General features: G+C 36.8%; 1 protein-coding gene across 1 annotated transcript in view; it reads left to right on the top strand.

Moving 5' to 3' along the window:
• HMCN1 (hemicentin 1) overlaps positions 1–20,058 on the top strand; it is a 763,653-nt gene that overhangs the window by 651,950 nt on the left and 91,645 nt on the right. Inside the window, exons 75-82 of the mRNA XM_006901311.1 lie at positions 522–649; positions 1,502–1,658; positions 5,319–5,440; positions 5,819–5,983; positions 10,650–10,757; positions 11,190–11,327; positions 11,461–11,595; positions 15,911–16,180. Of these exons, the coding sequence (XP_006901373.1) occupies positions 522–649; positions 1,502–1,658; positions 5,319–5,440; positions 5,819–5,983; positions 10,650–10,757; positions 11,190–11,327; positions 11,461–11,595; positions 15,911–16,180 (1,223 nt within the window). The remainder of the gene's footprint in view (positions 1–521; positions 650–1,501; positions 1,659–5,318; positions 5,441–5,818; positions 5,984–10,649; positions 10,758–11,189; positions 11,328–11,460; positions 11,596–15,910; positions 16,181–20,058) is intronic.

Below are 20,058 nucleotides of genomic sequence, written 5' to 3'. Positions count from 1 at the left end.
AAATTAATTAATTAATTAATTTAAAAAAATTTTTAAAGCCCTGATGGCATAGTGCATAATGTGTTGCATTGCAAACAGGAAGGCTGTCAGTTCAAATCCACCAGCTGCTCTGAAGGAGGCAGATAGGCAATCTCCTCCCATTAAAATTTACAGCCTTGGCAACTCAGTGGAGGAATTTTCATGCATTGGATTTGACTCCAGGGTTCTGATTTGGTTGTTCAGTACATCTACCAGTACCTAGTCTTCATCTAAATGTGGGAAACAAAATGGAGCATTTCAAGTAAAATTCCTAAAGCTCATACCTGAAACACAATGACTATAGTCCATTCAGTATCACAAGCTCATTTTTTCTGTACTTTTGAATTATATGATTTTTTTCCTAACAAGGTTTGTATAAATATATGTCAATTGAAACAGGAAAATAACTAAGTGTGGATTTGACTAAATTACAAAACCTGTAATGTAAAGGAAGAGTCAGACAAAACTGCTTATGGGAACATTCCTTCTGATCTTTCTTGTAGATACACAATCTTGGAAAATGGATTTCTTCTTATTCAATCAGCACATATCACTGATGCTGGCCGGTATTTGTGCATGGCTACCAATGCTGCTGGAACAGACCGCAGAAGAATAGATTTACAGGTCCAGGGTAAATATACATTTACAAACAACATCCAACCTGTGGATCAAATACCCTAAATGCAATACTCAGAGTTATTAAAATTAATTGTGTTACTTTTGTAAGCATAAGGGCAAATATTTTTCTTCTCAGCATGGTTAGCACTATCAGAGCTCTATTAAAATTACAGTCTTATTGTATCCACAGTCAATATGCTTGGTGTCAAGAGATCAGGAGGTGTATTGCACTGGCAAAGTCTACTGTCAGGGACCTCTCCAAATTATTGAAGAGTAATGATGTTAGTTTGAGGACTAAGATATACCTTTTTCAGATCATGGTCTTTTCAATCACTTGTTATGCTGCTGAGAGCTGAGTGAAAAAGGATGACAGAAGAACTGATGCCTTTGAACTGTGGTATTGCAGAAGAGTACTGAATATCCCATAGACTACCAAAATAACAGATAGGTCTTGAAAAGATGCAAGTAGAGTGCTCCTTGGAAGCAAAGATGATTGAACTTCACCTCAGATATACTGGGCATGTTGCTAGGAGAGGCTCTTCATTGGAGAGGGACATGATACTTGAAATGGTAGAGGGGTGGCTAAAGAAGGGAAGGCCCTCAACCAGGTTGACAGACAAACTGACTTCAACAATGGGCTTGAGTGTGTCAGAGATTGTAAGGATGGCTCAAGATGGTACAGGGTTAGATCTGTTGTTCACAAGGTCACTGTGAGTCATACTCAACTTGACACACCTAACAGCAGCAATTGTATTTGTATCTCTGGAGCAAGTGAAAAATGATTTGTTTTAGTTTACTATAAATACTTGAGATGGAACATTATTTACTGAATGTATTTTCTTCTTATTTTATAACATGGTTTTAGTTCCTCCATCCATTGCTCAGGGCCCAACCAACATAACTGTAACAGTAAATGTTCAAACTACTCTGGCTTGTGAGGCTACTGGAATACCAAAACCATCAATAACCTGGAAGAAAAATGGGCATCTCCTTAGTGTGGATCAGAATCAGAACTCATACAGGTAAAAAAAATAAAAGTTTTCTTTTAAAATCCTACCTTGTTCTTTAGGGGGAAAAAAATTTTCTAGGAATCAACATCTTAACAATTGATAATTAACAGGAACGACAAAAAAAGAGTATGCTTCCTTCCCCTTAACGTTGAATCCAATATTTAGCCTAAAATATTTTTATGACTTAATTTTAAGTACAACATGCCGTAATCTTTCTATCCTGATGTTTTTATAAGTTTTGTAATGTTGAAGAACCTTAAAAACCCATTTGGTATGAGAAATTATTCTATAAATATAAATACAAGCTCTAGTTGTAAATAAAAATCACTTTTTGTATTTCGATAAACAGTTTAGGTATGGGCAGCATTTGTGAGCAGGATAAATATGATTTTTCCAGTGTTCTGCATTCTTCCTAATTTACCACCATATTTCATCATATGATAATAATGTTTGTAAAACTGCATTTTGAGTAACTAGTGGTTTCCTGTTGTTTCCCTACTGATTGAGACATAATGATCTTGTGTTGTTGTTGAATATTATTGAGTCAGAACCGATCCACAGCTGATCTTCCAACAGATTTTCAGAGGCCGTGAATTTCATGGGAGATGATTGTTCATCTTTCTCCTGAGAAGCAGCAGTTGGTGGATTTGAATCACATACCTTTGCAGTGGCAGCATAATTTTTCCCACACCTGTGGTGATGAAGGAGGAAATTCAAGCTGCTCTGAAAGAATTGGCAAAAAACAAGTCCCCAGGAATTGATGGCAAACCAATTAACATATTTCAGCAAACAGACACTACCCCAGATGTGCTCACCAAGTTATGCCAAGAAATCTGGAGGAAAACCATCTGGCCAACTGACTGGAAGAGATCTATATTTGTTCCCATTCCAAAGAAAAGGTGATACAACAGAGTGTGGAAATTATCAAACATTATCATTGATAACATGCAAGCAAGATTCTGCTGAAAATTATCCAAAAATGACTGGAACAGCACAACAACAGAGAACTGCCTGAAGTGCAGGCTGTATTTAGAAGAGGCCATGGCACCAGGGATATTATAGCTAATGTCAGATGGATCTTGGCTGAAAGCAGAGAGTACCAGAGGAATGTGTATCTGTGTTTCATTGACTATGCAAAGGCATTGTTATGGATCACAACAAACTGTGGCTGACTCTGAGAAGAATGGGAATCCCAGAACACTTGATCATTCTAATGTGAAACCTATACTTGGACCAGGATGCAGTCATCAGAACAGAGCAAGGAAACACTGCATGGTTCAAAATTGGGAAGGGTGTGTGTCAAGGATGTGTCCTAGCTCTATATCTTTTCAATCTATATACAGAACAGATTATCCAGGAGGCTGGGATCTATGAGAAGTGCAGATGGTACAACCCTGCTTGCTGAAACTGAGGAGAACCTAAAGCACTTGCTACAGAAGGTCAAGGACTGCAGCATCCTATATGGATTGAAGCTCAGCATCAAGAAAACAAAGATTCTCACCACTGGGCTGATTGGCAGCATCGTAATTGATGATAAAGTGATTAAGATTATTGATAGCTTCAGTTTGCTTTGCTCTGCAATCAACTCTCTTGATACCAGCAGCTAGGAAATTAAAAGACAAATTGCATTGGGAAAATATGCTGCAGAGACTTCTCCAAGGTACTGAAGAGCAACAATGTCAGTCTGGAGACTAAGGTGCACCAGATACAGGCCACAGTCTTTGCAATTACTTGCTATGCATCAGAAAGCTGGACAATGACTAGGAATGATAGGAGAATTGATTGCTAGAAGAACAAACAATTTTGTCCTGGAAAGTGTGAAGCCAAGCAACTCCTTAGAGGCAAGGATTCTGAAGCTTTGTTAGACATAATTTGGACATGTTGCAAGGAGGGACCAGTCCTTGGAGAGGGAGGTCATGCTTGGGAGGGTGGAGGGACAGTGTAGAAGATGAGATGGATTGATTCAGTCACTGGGGTAATGGGGGTAGGTTTGTCAGAGACGATAAGATTGGCAAGGGATAGAGCAGGGTTTAGGACTATTATACATAGGGGCTCTTTGAGTTGTGGTCGACTTGACGGCATATAACAACAGCAACAGTAAGAGAGTTTGTAAGGCTCCTTTTTTTATGCTGCAGTGCTGGTGGCCTAGTGAATAGGAAGCTGTACTGCTAACCAAAAGGTGAGCAGTTTCAATCCACCAGCTGCTGGAGAGAGAAAGATGGGGTGTCTCTTCCCACTCAGCTTATAGCCTCTATAAATCTTTTGTGTGGATAGAAAAATGATTAACATGCTCAGATAATAATCTTTTTAGTCTTTTTTTGCGAATTGACACAATGACTATAGCAAGTATCACAGCAACCATGAGTTACCTCTGTACAGCAAATGGACAGACCAGAGCCATACCACTTAGAAGAATGTTTGACCAAAAACAATTAAAACCAGGTCTGAGGGCCACAGATTATAATCATCCACCTTTGGCTTGGTAGCATAATTTTCTATCCACTAGGCCAACAGAGTACTGATAATATAGGTGAACATAATATTTGTAACTTTTTTCTTTTTTTAAAATTGATTTGCTTACAAAGTTCATATATTTTATAAAATTAATCACTGTTGGACCTTGCCCATCATTACCACGTCTTTTTACAAAGATCCTTCCCAACATAGACATTGTCATAGTACTGAAAACAAATGCTCTCATAGATCTAATTTGAGAAAGCGCTATGCTCATATATCAGCAACCTCGTAATGTTTCACCTGAAATTCTGTCACTTCTCTTCATCTTTTGAATTACAAGATCATTGACTTGAAGGAATGTGCTATGTGAAAAATGTATAATGCTCTTGAGTTTAAAAAGTGTGTATAAAATACATTTCCATTGAATGAAAGACATTTCTATTAATTTAGAAGAAGAAAATTGTTATTTCTATTTAGGTACTCCAAATCCTCCGTGTGCATTTACGAGATATTCTAAACATTTGGAATGTTCCATATTGGTCACTGGTGGCCTATTCTATAAATTAACTCAAAGATGGTACCTCTCTCATGGTTGGAATCCAGCAGCAGCTCCATGGGGAAAAGAGAAACAGTCTCCTTCTGTGTGATTTACAGACTCCAAAAACTTACTGGAGGGTCCAACTTGACAGCACCTGGCTAAAGACTAAAGAAAAGTTTGGCTGATGTATGAGCTCCATACATCACTTACTGATGTATGAACATTCAAGGTTAATGTAAGCCAACATAGGAAGTACTAGAAAAGACTAGACAGACTCTTAAATACAAATAGCACTGTTCACTAGATGTAAATAATTGGCAAATTAGTTAACCAGCCTGAATTTTAATCTTCTTCAATGGAATCATAATGATATCAACCTACGGAATAATTGTGAAACTTAGAAATAATTTATGTAGTGTTTAATATGATACTAGAAATGTACTCAATGCTTAGGGTATAGAAGTTGCTGTCATGAGTGTCATACACCTCCAAATAACACTTCCACCCGTCTGCTTCCTTACATGCCAAGGTTGAGGGTCTAGTAATCCATTCCTATATAAACTTAAACTCTCCTCATAGCAGAGAAGTGATGCATATTTTGAAGCTTACAGGTTGAAGCAACTTAATTAGTGAAATCTGATCTCTGGTTCCTCATTACTTTGAAATCTCTCTTCTAGGCTTCTGTCTTCAGGTTCACTGGTAATTCTTTCCCCTTCTGTGGATGACACAGCAACCTATGAGTGCACTGTGGCAAATGATGCCGGAGAAGATAAGAGAGCCGTGGATCTCACTGTACAAGGTAGAACTGGCTCAGCATGTAAATGAAAATGTGTGATAATGATATCCCTCCAGCATTCCAGAACTTCTCAAGAGAACTCCATTTTCCACTTACCGTTAGCATTTATATGGAGTCCCTGGGTGGTGCAAATGATCAACTAATAATCAAAAGGTTGGAAGTTTGAATCCACTCTGCGACTGGAAGAAAAATATGATGATCTACTTACAAAGAAAATAGCAATTGAAAACTCTGGATTACCATGAGTTAGAAGAAATTTGATAGTCAATGATATTTTACATTTACATTCAGGGCAAAGAGAAGTTTTATGGCAGGACTTTTTAAATATGTTTGGGCTGAGCATGGATAAATTTTCTTTCTTATTTTTTGTTATTGTTTTAGTTCCACCTTCCATAGCTGATGAACTTACAGACTTCCTGGTAACCAAACAGACCGCTACAGTAATTACATGCACTGCTTCAGGCGTTCCTTTTCCTTCCATCCACTGGACCAAAAATGGTATGAGACTGCTTCCCAGGGGAGATGGCTATAGAATTCTGTCCTCAGGTAAGACAAAGCTCAGTGATTAAATATACATTGCTTAAATATCTAAATTCTACCTAAGTGGCCTTTCCATTTTCCAAGTGGTTGTTTGTTTGTTTGCACTGGTATAAAATATATTAATAGTCCTGGGCTTAAACCCAAACTAAATCCACTGCTATTAAGTGATTACAATTCTATAACTTGGACATCTGAAAAAAATGTAGTGAATTTGGGAAGGGGATTCTGGAAAAGGAAAATTAAAAAAAAAACCTACAAATAAAATTTTATTGAAGATTGATCTTGGAAAATATTTAATAGTATCTTAAAACAGGAGTGGCATACACTTCTTAAACAATATACCTCTGGAAACTCTATGAACTTTGATAAATGTTGATAGTTATAGAAAGGCTTCAGGCTTTTTGTTCATAGGGTCGCTATGAGTTGTTCTCGACTCGACAGCAATCAACAACAACAATATCTTAAAACAGACATCATTACATACAATGATAATTCAAGAACACTTAATGTATCAATGTGGAACCTTTACATGGATCAAGAAATAGAATAAGAGGCTACTGTGTAACCCAGATATGGAAACATGTAGAGCAATATCTTACATCTTACTTTTTCTCTAATCTATGAAACTGGACTTCATGAAAAAACAGTATGACAATGGATTTTTAAGAAAACTTTTTAACAAGATGTAATATACAGATAACACATCCTTGCCTGTTGAAAATTACAATGACTTGAAGCACTTTCTGATAAAGGTCAAAGACCATAATCTTCAGTATAATTTGCAACTAAGCATGGCAAGCGGGGGGTGGGGGGAGTTACAACTAGCTCAATAAGAAATATCAAATAAATAAAGAAAAAATTGACATTATCAATGATTTCATTGTATCATCCATCAGTGTCCATAGAAGTAGTAGTCTATGGGAAAATCTGCTACAGTGGACCTCTTTATAGTTTTAAAAGGAAAATGCCATTTTGTTACTGCTGATTCAATGTATTATCAAATAGAATGTCCTCTTATTCACAAAACATGTTGTTAGTTCCTAAAAGAAGCTAATTATGGTACTGTTTGTGGGAATTTAAAACTAAGTAAGGCAAACATTTGTTTCAAGGTTATCTAATTTAGCAGGTAAAAATAGGTAATAAGTGTTATAGTTGATAATTTTTGTGGATGATAGCAACCATCATTTATAAAATGTAAAGCTTTAGTGTTGAGGACAAAGAAATAATTCACTTAAACATATGGCTGAGTCATGTAGGTGTTTCTCAGAATTTATCTTATAACTGAGAGGTACATTAGAAATAAATGAAAATAGCAATGAATATCATGGAACTTTAAGACAACACACCTAATTTTCACTTAATAATAATCTCATTATCTGATAATTTTCCTTTGGAATAAAAGTTCTACTATATAACATTTTTGCACATTAACAATCAATACTCTTGGTACCAGCAACCAGGAAGTAAGAGATGAATTGCATTGGGAAACTAAGCTATCAGGGACCTACCCAGCGTAGTGAAGAGCAATGACATCAGGCTGGAGACTAAGATGCGCTTGATCCAGGCAATAGTCTTCGCAATTGTGTGCTATGCATCAGAGAGCTGAACAGTGACTATGAATAGTAGGAAAGAGAATTGATTCCTTTAAGCTGTGGTGCTGGAGAAGAGTGTTGAATATACTATGGACTGGTCCGAGAACAAACAGGCTCATCCTGTAGAGGGTGAAACCAGATTGCTCCTTGGAGGCAAGGTTTCTGAAGCTTTGTCTGACATACTTTAGGCATGTTGCAAGGAGGGACTGGTCCTTGGAGAGGGACATCATGTTTAGGAGAGTGGAGGGACAACATAGGAGAGGAAAACCCTCGATGAGATGGATCAATTCAGTGATTGCAATAGTGGGAGTAGATGTGTCAGAGACAGTGAGGTTGGTACAGGATAGAGTAGAGTTTAGGGCTCTTGTACATAGGGTTGCTATGAGTCTCAAGCAACTCCACAGCACATAACAACAACAACAATTACATATATCTAGCAGCAACAAATGCCAGGTGGCAAGAGTAACATTAAGCTCAGCTGTTACCTTGCCTTAGCCATGATTCTTAGTGGTTTAGTAGCTCTATAATGATGTAATTTGTCAGTTTTACAATTACATAGTTTGTCAGTTATGGTGGTAATCCTCCATTATGTGATCTGATAAGGTCATCTTCTGTGCCCGGTAACATCAATTCTCATATAACAATATGGTCTTTAGAACCTAAGCATATTTATAAGTGGGAATTGGGTGCATACATATTATTCTAAGAAAATATCCTAAGACAAAGAAAAAAAATGTATGATTTGTACCCAAGATGTCACTTGGGTTGTAAGACAAAGTATTTTGACTATATCATAAGCTAGCATAGACGGAAAATAATCCATATTATCAAATATGGATTGACCACCTTCTAGTACAAAATATTTGGTTCACATTGAGAAGAACACTTAATTGTGCTCCTATGGAATCTATACCTAGACCAAGAAGCTGTTGTGCAAACAGAGCAAGGGAACACTGCACGGTTTAAGGTCAGGAAGGGTGTGCGTCAGTGTTGTAACTTTTCTCCATACTTACTCAATCTGTAATGCTGAGAAAATAATTTACAAAGCTGACCTCTCTGAAGAGGAGTGTGCCATGAGGATTAGAGGGAGACTCGTCAACAACCCGCATGATGCTGACGACAACTTTGCTTGCCAAAAGTATGGATAGTATAAAAAGCTTGCTGCAGAAAATAAAGAACTATAGCTTTTAGGATGGATTACATCTCAACATCAAGAATCATAAAGATCCTCACCATAGGCCCAATAGTCAACATTATGATATATGGAGAAAAGATTGAAATTATCAATTATTTAATCTTGCATGGATCAACAATCAATACCCATGGTACCAACAGTTAGGAAATCAGGAGATGTATTGCAGTAGGCAAGTCCATTCTCAGGGGTTCCTCAAAAATACTAAAGAAAAATAGTGTCAGTTTGAAGACTAAGGTTGTGCCTGATTCAGGCCCCAGTCTCCTTAATCACCTGCAATAGAGGTGCTGACAATGAATAAGGATGGCAGAATTAAAATTGATGTCTTTGAGTCGTGGTACTGGAGAAGAGGACTGAATATCCCATGGTCTGCCAAAAGAACAAACAGCTACATCCAAGAAAGGGAGGGGTGAGAGTGCTTTTTAGAGGCAGGGATGACTCTTTCATACGTTGTACATGTAGCTAGGTGATTCCTTGGGAAAAAGATGTGCTTGGATAATGAGGGGTCAGAGAAGGAGAAGAAGACTTCCCCCAATGAGATCAACTGACACAGTGACATCAGCGATGGGCTGTAGTGTTTGGGAAATATTGAGGATGGCACAGGAAAAGGGAAACCTTCAGATTGGCTGTTCATAGGGTCGCTATGAGTCATAATTGACTTGACAGGACCTAACAACAAGTACAATATACTGACCTAAGAAAAAGATTTTACTTCCTCAAAAGGTTAATCAGTTACCATATGGCTCAATAATTCCTTTCCTAGATATCTATCCAAAAGAAATGAAAGCATGTGTCTGTATAGTCTTATGTGTGAGTGTGCTCAGAGCAGCTTGTTTCACAATAGCAGAAAAAAACAGAAATAATTCCGATATTAACCAACTGGCTAATGGATGATTAAAATATGGCATCTTTATAATGGTATTCAAATTGACAAGAAAAAAGAACAAGGTACTGATACATACATAATAACAGGTGAAGCTGAAAAACATTGAGTTGTTGTAGTTGTGTACCATTAAGTCAGAACCAAATGATAGCTGACCCTCCAGTGTGTTTTCAGAGGCAGTAAATCTCACGGCAAAAGATTGCCAATCTCTCTCCTGCAGAGCAGCTGGTGGATTCAAACTGCATACCTTTGTGTTAGCAGAACAATTCCTTACCACTAAGCAACTAAAGCTCCCGCCAAAAAAAAAAAAAAATTGTCTTCACAGTAAAAGAAGGCAAATTCAAAACACTATGTACTTTCTAAAATGTCCAGAAAAGGCATGTAGATGTAGAATGTGAATAGTAATTGTCAAGGGTTGGGACTGGGAGTGAGGAGTGACTATAAATAGGTATGAGGTTTCTGTTCAGGATTACAGAATTTTTTTAAATTAGATTTTTGTGATGGCTGTACAGCACTGTAAATACAACAAAAATCATTGTGCTATACATTTAAATGGATATGTTTTGTCCTATACAAAATATGCTGCACAACTGAAGACTGAGGTGCCTACCAGCACATTTCAGAATTTGTTCTAATTAGCAATTTTATACTGTTGCCAACCTGAATTATAGCGTTCTTACTTCACTACTAAAGACCATAATCATGGAAAACATAATAGATCAATGGTAACTATAATGTACAGAAATGATTGTATAAAATAAAATGCATGTGAATTAAACAATGTGTATGGATGCTTATATAAAAGTAAATGATTATATAAATATTTGATTTTTTTTACACATTTAAGTGTTGTGTTGAGATCTTCACCAAATACAGGTGTGATTGTAAGCCAGGCAAGTTGTCTTCTAGGTTTTAGTGTAGAAATTGCAAAAACCTTGAGACAAACACAATCTGTCAAACTAGAAAGCCAAGATACATACATATTATCATTGTTTTTCTTTTTAGGAGCAATTGAAATATTTGCCACCCAGCTGGACCATGCTGGGAGGTACACTTGTATTGCTAGGAATGCAGCCGGGTCTGCACATCGACATGTGACCCTCCGTGTGCAGGGTAAGAAGGTTATGTATTCAATAAAAATTTGTTTCTTTTCTTTTTTTTATACCTTTAAGTCATTTTTAATTTGTGAAACACAGTACTCTCTGGCTCTCTGAGTCACTCAATATGTTAGGGATATGAAAGCATGGAAAACAATTGCTGATAGACTAAAGCAACATTTTAAACTGATAAATCACTCAGAGCCACCTCGTAATTATTTCCTGCTTCAACTTCTATAATCTACTTCTGCTTCTAGTCTGTTATGATAGATATTGGCTATTGTAGTGAGTTCAAAGAATGTAATGTGACCAATATGTGCTTTTCTCTTTGATGATCAAATTGCTAATCTTTTGGAATTAAGAAAATGGCCATGTTTAAACTCATGGCTAGCATAGATACTGCTGTTGTGGATTAGTGATACTTATTTCTGGTGATCTATTTTTCTAGAGCCTCCAGCCATTCAGCCTCAGCCAGGTGAACTAGATGTCATTTTAAACAATCCCATTCTACTCCCATGTGACGCAACAGGGATGCCGAGTCCTTTCATCACTTGGCAGAAAGAAGGCATCAGTGTTATCACTTCAGGTACATACTGCTCTTTCTATGAAAAACGTTACCGCAAATTCAGTGTTTCAGAATTCAGAACTCACTGTGACTTTATTTCCCCTAAAGAAAATAAAAACATGTTTCACTCTTTGCTTTGATAACTGTGATATAGGCAAAAATCATGCAGTGCTTCCAAGTGGCGGCTTGCAGATCTCAAGAGCACTCAGAGAGGATGCTGGCACGTACATGTGTGTGGCTCAGAATCCAGCTGGGACAGCCTTGGGCAAAATTAAGTTAAATGTACAAGGTACTTATGTAAATAATCTGTGTTTTCATTGCAAAGCTGTTTTTAACAATGTGTCTCAACAGTACATATATTTAAAATGATTTTAGCTCCTGATCCTTATCTTTCACAAAAATGAGGTCCTTCAAATGCTGTTGTTGTTGTTAAGTGCCATCGAACAGGGTTGTACAGGTGGGTTGGAGGGAGGGGGTGAAGATGGGAAGGATTCAGGTGAAAAGTCAGGGTCGTGATGGACAAGGTCCAGTGTTGATTAATTTTGTAAAACATAATGCATTGAAATTCATAATATGCATGAAGAATACTGTGAAACATACACAGTGTGTATGAAGTTTTAATATTAATTTTAAAAAAAACCAAACCCTAAGAAAAAATTAATGAGGTCTTTATCTTTGTTTTTGTCAAGTGTCATTGAGTGAACTAAGACTTTTAGCAACCTTATCCTTATGAAGACAAACATTAAATTGCTTGGTTGTTGTCCTTTCTATGTAAGTAAACAGATCCCACTACATTCTAAAATTCTACAAATCTCCATTTGGTGTTCTGTTTTACCATAGTATATCATTAAGGTATTTTTGTTTATTTGTGACTGGGGGAAAACTATAACAAACCGCTCTATAATATTACCTAAAAAACATTATGAAACAGTGGGTTGTACTGTCCATTTGATGCGGGGGGTGGGGGGGGAAGTGGGAAAGTCAGTTTAGAACTGTAATTTCACCAAAATGATAGAAAGGAGGAAATTATTCTAAAGACAATTACGAGTTTTGTTCTGTATTAACTTTTAACAGATATTTTCTTGCTATTTTTATATTTTAAATTCATTCTATATGTGAATTTGAAAAGTGGCTTAGATGTCACAGGGTCAGTTATTTTTTTTAATTTTTATTATTAATTTCAATGAAAATTTACAGAGACTTTGGATTTCAATTCATTCATTGTTGTACTTTTTCTCCCCTCCCAACCCTCCCCGCCCCAATACACTCCTCTCTTGGATAAGTACAAGAAAAATTCTTTCATTGTTTTTACAATCCCTCCCCCCCAGGTCCACTCCACTATGCAGCCTTCACTCTGGACTACTGTCATGACAAAAATACCTGATCACATATTCCTTTTAAACAGTTTTCTCCCTCATCTGTTTCAATGCAGTATATATTATTGAGCCCATCTTTCTCAGTCTCCTCCCAATCCTGAGGTCAGTCCTGTTTTACAACAGTGACACCATGCAGCATTTGTCCTTTTGTGACTGAGATACTTCACTCAGCATAATGTCCTCCAGGGTCACCCATATTGAATAATATTGCATGAGTTCCTTGCTTTTCAATACAGCATAGTATTCCATTGCATGAATACAGCACAGCTTCTCTACCCATTCATTTATTGATGGGCACCTACGTTGTTTCCAACTCCTTGCTATTGTGAACAAAGCCACAATAAACATGGGTGTGCATACAGAGTCAGTTCTGAATGACAGCCACTCTGTGTACAAAAGTATGAAATGCTGTCTGGTTCTGCTTCATTCTTACAATCAATTTTATTGTTGAACTCATTGTTGCAGCCACTGTTTTGTTGATGGCCTTCCTCATTTTTAGTAACACTCTACTTCACTAAACATTATGTCTTTTTCCAGAAAATATATCCAAAATCTCCCCATCCTTGTACATAAGCAATTCTGGCTATACTTCTTCCAAGACAGATTTGTTCATTCTTCTGGAAGTTCATAGCACATTCAGTATTCTTTGTCAATACAATCAGTCAAATCCATCAATTCTTATTTGGTCTTTATTATTCATTTTCTACCTTCACTTGCATATAAGGCAGCTGAAGATACCATACAACAGAGTAATGATTATGACAAAACTTATTTTCTGGAAAGTTGTAAAACTACTTTTCTTTAGTTTTTCAAGTTTTATTTAAAAGATATTTATTAGAGTAGTAAGTGGGGATATAGTTAATATTATATACATGATCTCTATGGTGTCTAGTTTCTAGTGGAGAAGACAAAAACCAAATGAATGAGATCTTTATTAATTCTGATGATAAAATTAAAGGTGGAGGATAAATGGGGGTTTGTAGGGACTTGTTTAGCTTAGTGCTTTGGTAGGCTTCTCTGAGGGGGTGAAATGTAAACCGAGGCCCACATGATGCACTAAAATACGTCTTGGGAAGGTTGCAGGGTGTCTGTGTGCAATGATCTTGAGGCAGAAAAGAATTGAACAAAGAAACCAGCCCAGTGAGACTAGACAGAACTGAACAGGAAGGTGGCATACCGTGCAGGAGATCAGAAAAGTAGGTAGGTTCAGTACATGGAGAACATAGGACCATAAACGGTTCAGAATTCATTTTATGTGCAGTGGAAAACCACTCAAGGATTTAAGAAGGAGGGTTAAGTCCTTGGAAAAAAATATCATGCTGGGAAAAGTCAGAGAAAGATAGGAAGACCCTCAATGAATTGAATTGACAGAGTGATTGTAACAATAAGCTACAATATGTCAGAGATCATGAAGTTGGTGCAGGATAGGGCAAGACCCTGATCTATGGTTCACAGGGCCTTTATGAGTCATAGTCAACTTTATGGCAGCTAACAACAACATGATTTCATTTTCAGAAGACTTCTCTCATTTCCGTATAGCTAAGGGTGTACAGGAAGGGCAGAACTCAAGCTGGACACAACTGTTCAGTCAGTTTAGTCAAGATGGACATGATGGTCTAGTTTAGAGGGGAAAGTGGCTGTATGTAGAAAAATTAATAGATCCAGAATATTTCTGGAGGTGTAATTTCCATCATTATGAGTTGGTTTGAGTGGTTAGGAAAAGAAGAATGAATGCTGTTGCTAGGCTTTGGGCTAAAGCCAGTGAGTAGATGATAGTGTCCCAGGAGAATGCAGAGGGAAGAGCTGGTTTTGGAACAAGAGAACAGTGATTTCTATTCACACATGTTAAATGTGGGAACGTATTGGAAATCCTAGTGGAACTGTCAAACTAAATAGTTAGATATTATGAATTTGGAATTTATAGGAGAAATACAATCTGAGCTATAAATTTTTTTATGTAATAGTGTATTTAAATTGACAAGAGTGGATGAGGTCACCTAGGGGGAAAAATAGTGTGTCAGAAAAGATAGCTGAGGACAAAGTCCCAGGATATTCCTTTCTTGAGAGGTCTGATAAAAGACAGGAGGGAGGAAAAGAATACAAAAGAGATGGCAGAGAACTCAGAAGAAAATTAGAAAATCTAATATGACATCTTGGAGCCCCAGGGAGGAAAATGTTTCAAAAAGATAGGAGAGAGTTTTGTTGACCATGATTGACAGGTTAGGTAGGGTAATGACTAAAGAAATGTTCATTGATTTCAGCATTACAGAGGTCACAGAAAAGAACAGTTTTACATTTGAGGGTTGTTTTTTTTCTTTAATAATAGATTAAAATTTTTGGTAACAGAGCAAGTATGGGACAAAAAATTAAAACAAACGACAAACTTAGCAACAAATAACATTTCAACATTACAAAATACCACCCAGAGGTATGAACTTTACTGAGTAGCACCTCTTCTTTGAAAACTTAAACTATACTATTAAGTATGATTAAGTCTAGTTTAACTTAAACTTATATTATGGTTGTATAAATAATGTTAACATGGCTATTTGTGATTATTTCATCTGTCTAGATAATATGGTGATTAATACATATTAGGACATCCAAACTAATGCCCATGTATTCATTAATCAGTTGTAATTAGGAAGAAAATTTCTTGTCTTTAGCTTTTCTACAGCTTTCTTAAGAAGCAAGAATAATTGTATCTTTTTTAAGTATTTTCTATGGTAAATCTATTCATTCATTCATTCGCTCAAATATTACTTTGTCTAATCTGATCTTTGCACATGGGAAGTATACGCGTGTACAGTGACCATATTTAGAAAACAATTATTTGAATGTTTGAGTGAAAATATCTTTTAGTAGCTTTTAATTTTCCTGGGAATTTAAGCTCTCTTAAATATTTTATTTCCTTATTTAAGACTGGTTATTACTTTACATTTATTTGTTAGCAATTGTTGTTGTTATGTGCCGTCGAGTCGCTTGCGACTCATAGCGACCCTATGTACAACAGCCCTAAACTCCGCTCTGTCCCGTGCCAATCGCACTGTCTTTTTCTGGAACGGGCTCATTATATCTTATGTTACAATAACAGCAAATGACGGTGATTCTTGTTTTCAAGGTATGATAGCATCAGGATTTTCTTAACAATCTTCCTTCACTTTGTTGGAGCATTACGGTAAGTGGTACACTCACGTTTTAAGTTGAGGTTTTAACTTTGTCTTTTAGTTCCTCCAGTCATTAGGCCCCATTCAAAAGAATATATCACTGCTGTGGATAAGCCCATAACACTTCCATGTGAGGCAGATGGTCTCCCTCGACCCAACATTGTATGGCATAAAGATGGGAATGGAGTTAAAGAGTCAGTCCGGAAACGCATCCTCAGCTCTGGGGCGCTGCAGATAGCATTCGCCCAACCTGATGACGCCGGGCAGTACACGTGTATAGCCGCTAATGTGGCAGGATCCAGCAGCGCCAGCACCAAACTCACTGTCCATGGTAGGTGGTGGATCATAAATGCTGCATTACCATTGCAAAGAGAAAAGCTCAAACATGATGAAAATCAAAACTGTTCAAACCCAAAATATGAGAGAAGAGTGTGTGTGTGTGTGTGTGTGTGTGTGTGTGTGTGTGTGTGTGTGTGTGTGTGTGTGAGAGAGAGAGAGAGAGAGAGACATGCATGCCTTTCAATTCTATTTTCTGTAGGTTGTTTATTTATGTGCAGGTTGTGTGTGTGTGAGAGAGTTTTTAAATAAGCAGAAAAATGAACGTTCCTAATAAATACATACACATATTGTGATTGCAGGTCTCTTTGGCCCATTGTGGTTTTTGCAAGTCATCTGCTTTATTTCTCAAGCTGCAAGTCACCTTGTGTTTCATTTTGAATTCTCATCATACCAGTAATTAGTACCAGACTAACCACAAAAAGCCCAGGTCAAAATTGTCCCCAACATTCCATCTGTCTTGTCACTCCATTGTTTTCAACATTAACAATTCCTCCTCCTCCCTCAAGCCCAAACCTCCCATCCTTGGGCTTGGCAATTTGGTGGGGGGTCCGCCCCAAAACTCCCACAGCTGCTGAGGGTCAAGGCTTGACTAACAAGGTCAGAGACATGGAGCGGGCAGGGCAGCTGATTCTGGTTAAGAGACTTTTACACGATTGTGCGGAGGGGGAGCAGAGAGAGTACCACAGAGTCCGGGATGCAGTCTTTTATCAGAGGGCCAGGGCATAGGCCACGCCTCCTGGGGAAATTTGGGCCATGCTTGTTAATAGGGTGAATCTCAGGCTCTCAAGAGCCAGGAAAGCCTTCTTGAACAGTAAACTTGACACCACGCATTGTCTCAAAATTAATAATCCTATAAACTATGCTATAAATACAGGGGTTTTGTTTTAATGTGTGTGTGTACCGTCAAATTGGATCTCACTAGTACAGGGGGAGACTTTCCCCCTTCTCCAGCAGAGATCTGGTGGATAAAAACCTCATACCTCTGGATTGCAGTACAGCTTCATGCCACTAGGCCACCAGAGCTCCCTTATGTTGTTGTTATGTTATGTGCCGTCGAGTAGCTTGCAACTCATTGCGACCCTATGTACAACAGCCCTAAACCCTGCTCTGTCCTGTGCCAATCACACTGTCTCCGACACACCCATCCCGAGTACCCCAGTCACTGAATCAATCCACCTCATAGAGGGCCTTCCCCTCCTGTGCTGTCCCTCCATCCTCCGAAGCATGATGTCCCTCTCCAAGGACCTGTCCCTCCTTACAACATGTCCAAAGTATGTCAGATGAAGCCCCAGAATCCTTGCCTCCAAGGAGCAGCCCGGTTTGACCCTCTCCAGAATGAATCTGTTTGTTTACCTAGCAGTCCATGGTACATTCAGTACTCTTCTCCAGCACCACAGCTCAAAGACATCAATTCTCTTTCTATCCTCCCTAGTCATTGTCCAACTCTCTGATGCATAACAAGTGATTGCAAAAACCATAGCCTATATCATACAGTTTTAATCCATTAGGAATTAGAGATCTAGTTGATTCATTATTTAAAAATTGTCAAATACTTAGAGATACATTTTATAACAAAAAGGTACACACATTTTTTTCCCACCGTACTGTGACAACTAAGGAAATGCCGAAGAAAATCATTTAACTCTTACATGTATGTTATAAAATTAAGGATGAGGTGGTTGTTATGTGCTGTCAAGTGGGAACCAACTTTCACTCCTGGAGAGGAGCTGGTAGATTCGCACTGCTGGGCTATGAGCTGGCAGCACAACTCCAACCTGTTGGTATTAGTGGTAGGAAAAAAGTAATCAAGTAAATTAAACTGTTCCTAACTAATATTTTGAGAGGTAATTGTTGTTTAAAGACTGAGTCTGGGCATTTCTTTGTTTTCAAAAAGTTTTAAAAGATATTTTTATATTTCAAGTGTATTTGAATACCCTACAATTTCATAGTTACAGTGACAGTTTTAAGTACAAACATTTTAATTGAATGAATAACAAAACATTTTTAGTATTACCACTTATGAGCTTTCTTCCTTGACTTAGACCTGCAATTAGTATAATTGGTACTTGACCTTTTTCCTTACAAATAAATAATATTTATCTTCAAGTATTCATAAAAAGTTAATAGAGTATGACCTAAGTGATGAAGAAATTGTCAGTGTGTATCAAAAGTACAAGTATCAGTTCTTGGCCATAGGTCAACAAAAGTTGAAGTTAGTTATGAAATTTTAATACTAAACTTTAACCCAAGTGTTCAACAAGTTACTCATATAATGTAATTTTATTTCTAGATTATTTAGGAAGTTATAAAAGAAAAGGTACTAATACATAGAGTATGTCCAAAACTAAAATGAGAGATAAGTCATACATTAAAATTATCACTTGCACCAAAAAAACCTTTTTTTCAAAATTTCACTTTGGAGGGGGAAGTGTGAATATATTAATGCTACAGCTCACTAACCAGTAACTAAATAAGACCACCCTAAGGACCTAGGACAAAGAAGATAATTAAAATGACACATAAATTAATGAAAAAGAAATTGAAAATCTGTATCACCATTCAACAAAAAATTTAAATTTTCTAGGTTATCCATAGTATTTACATATATAATCATAATTTATCTAATCTTATAATATTGATATATCTATATAAATTTAACAAGTAATTAAAGAATTTAGAGTTTGCACAGTAGCTTTAATTTTGCTGAGGCCAACATTTTGATTTTCTTAATTTTTCAAATGTCGTTTGTCAAAATTATGTTTAAACAGTTCCAAAGTGAATTGTGTTTGCAAGAAATAAATTTTTATGTTTGGTTTCAAGTATTCTCAGTATTTTTTTACAACATTCCCTTGGAATTAAATATCCTCGCTCTAAATCTAGTAAAGCATTTCATAGTACATTGAAGTATTCTATTCTTCTTTTTATATTGCCAAAAAATGAGAAACAAAGAATGCACAGTTAGGAAATAGCTATAAAAATTTCCTCTGAAATAGTACAATATAAAACTGGCCTTACAGATTTTTTTTCCTATTGTCATTGAGTGGAAGTTTACAAAGCAAATTGGTTTTCCATTCCAAATGTAAATACACATTTGTTTCATAATATTAATTGTCATACCCACAATGTAACCATGGTTTCCACTGCTTCCGTGTGTGTATTATTGCCATTAACCCTTCTATTTTCCTTTTCTTTCCTTCTGGCTTTATCCTTAGCTTTATCTTTGACCTTATATGGTTGGTTATTTTAAAAAGTTAATCTGTCTCTAGTGGTGGTGTTCACCTTATAGACCTGTCTATTGTTTGACTGAAAGGTAAGCCATAGAGGTGATTTTTGCTCCAGATTCTAAAGGTGCCTAAGAGCCATGATATTGAGATTTCACTACTTTATTGAGCCAGTAAGCCCAGCAATCTTATGTTTCTAAGTTTTGATCCATTCTTCCTCCTACTCATTCAACACCTTCTGCTGTGATCCAGTTTAGAATGGTAGCTAGAAACAAGCTTTTTAGTCACTCCTTACCAAAATAGAAAGTAAATAAACATTGTCTTTTTGTACTGTATTATGCCAATTGATCTTGAATGTTCCCCAACCTTAAATGTCTTGATCTGATTTCCAATCAGATTTATTTTAGTTATTTTTATTTACAGTTATTTTGCAACAACTAAATTTTTAGCACTTTTCAATTTTGAATATCAAATGAATATTGTACAGGGACTTTTATTAGTTAATCCTTATAATCACTCTGGGATACAAACTTAGCAGTTCTACACAGCCATGAAAGTGTATTTGTTTTTATTTTATTTATTTGTCCCTTTGTTTTAATTCACTGAATTAAGTAAAATTAACTCTAGTAAGTCAGGAAACAAAATTTAA

The sequence above is a fragment of the Elephantulus edwardii genome, unplaced genomic scaffold (genome assembly GCF_000299155.1).
Source record: "Elephantulus edwardii isolate Elephantulus edwardi_28Jun2011 unplaced genomic scaffold, EleEdw1.0 scaffold00318, whole genome shotgun sequence".
NCBI classification, from domain to species: domain Eukaryota; kingdom Metazoa; phylum Chordata; class Mammalia; order Macroscelidea; family Macroscelididae; genus Elephantulus; species Elephantulus edwardii.
Note: the sequence above shows the minus strand (reverse complement) of the source record. Positions and strands in the feature narration are given on the sequence as shown.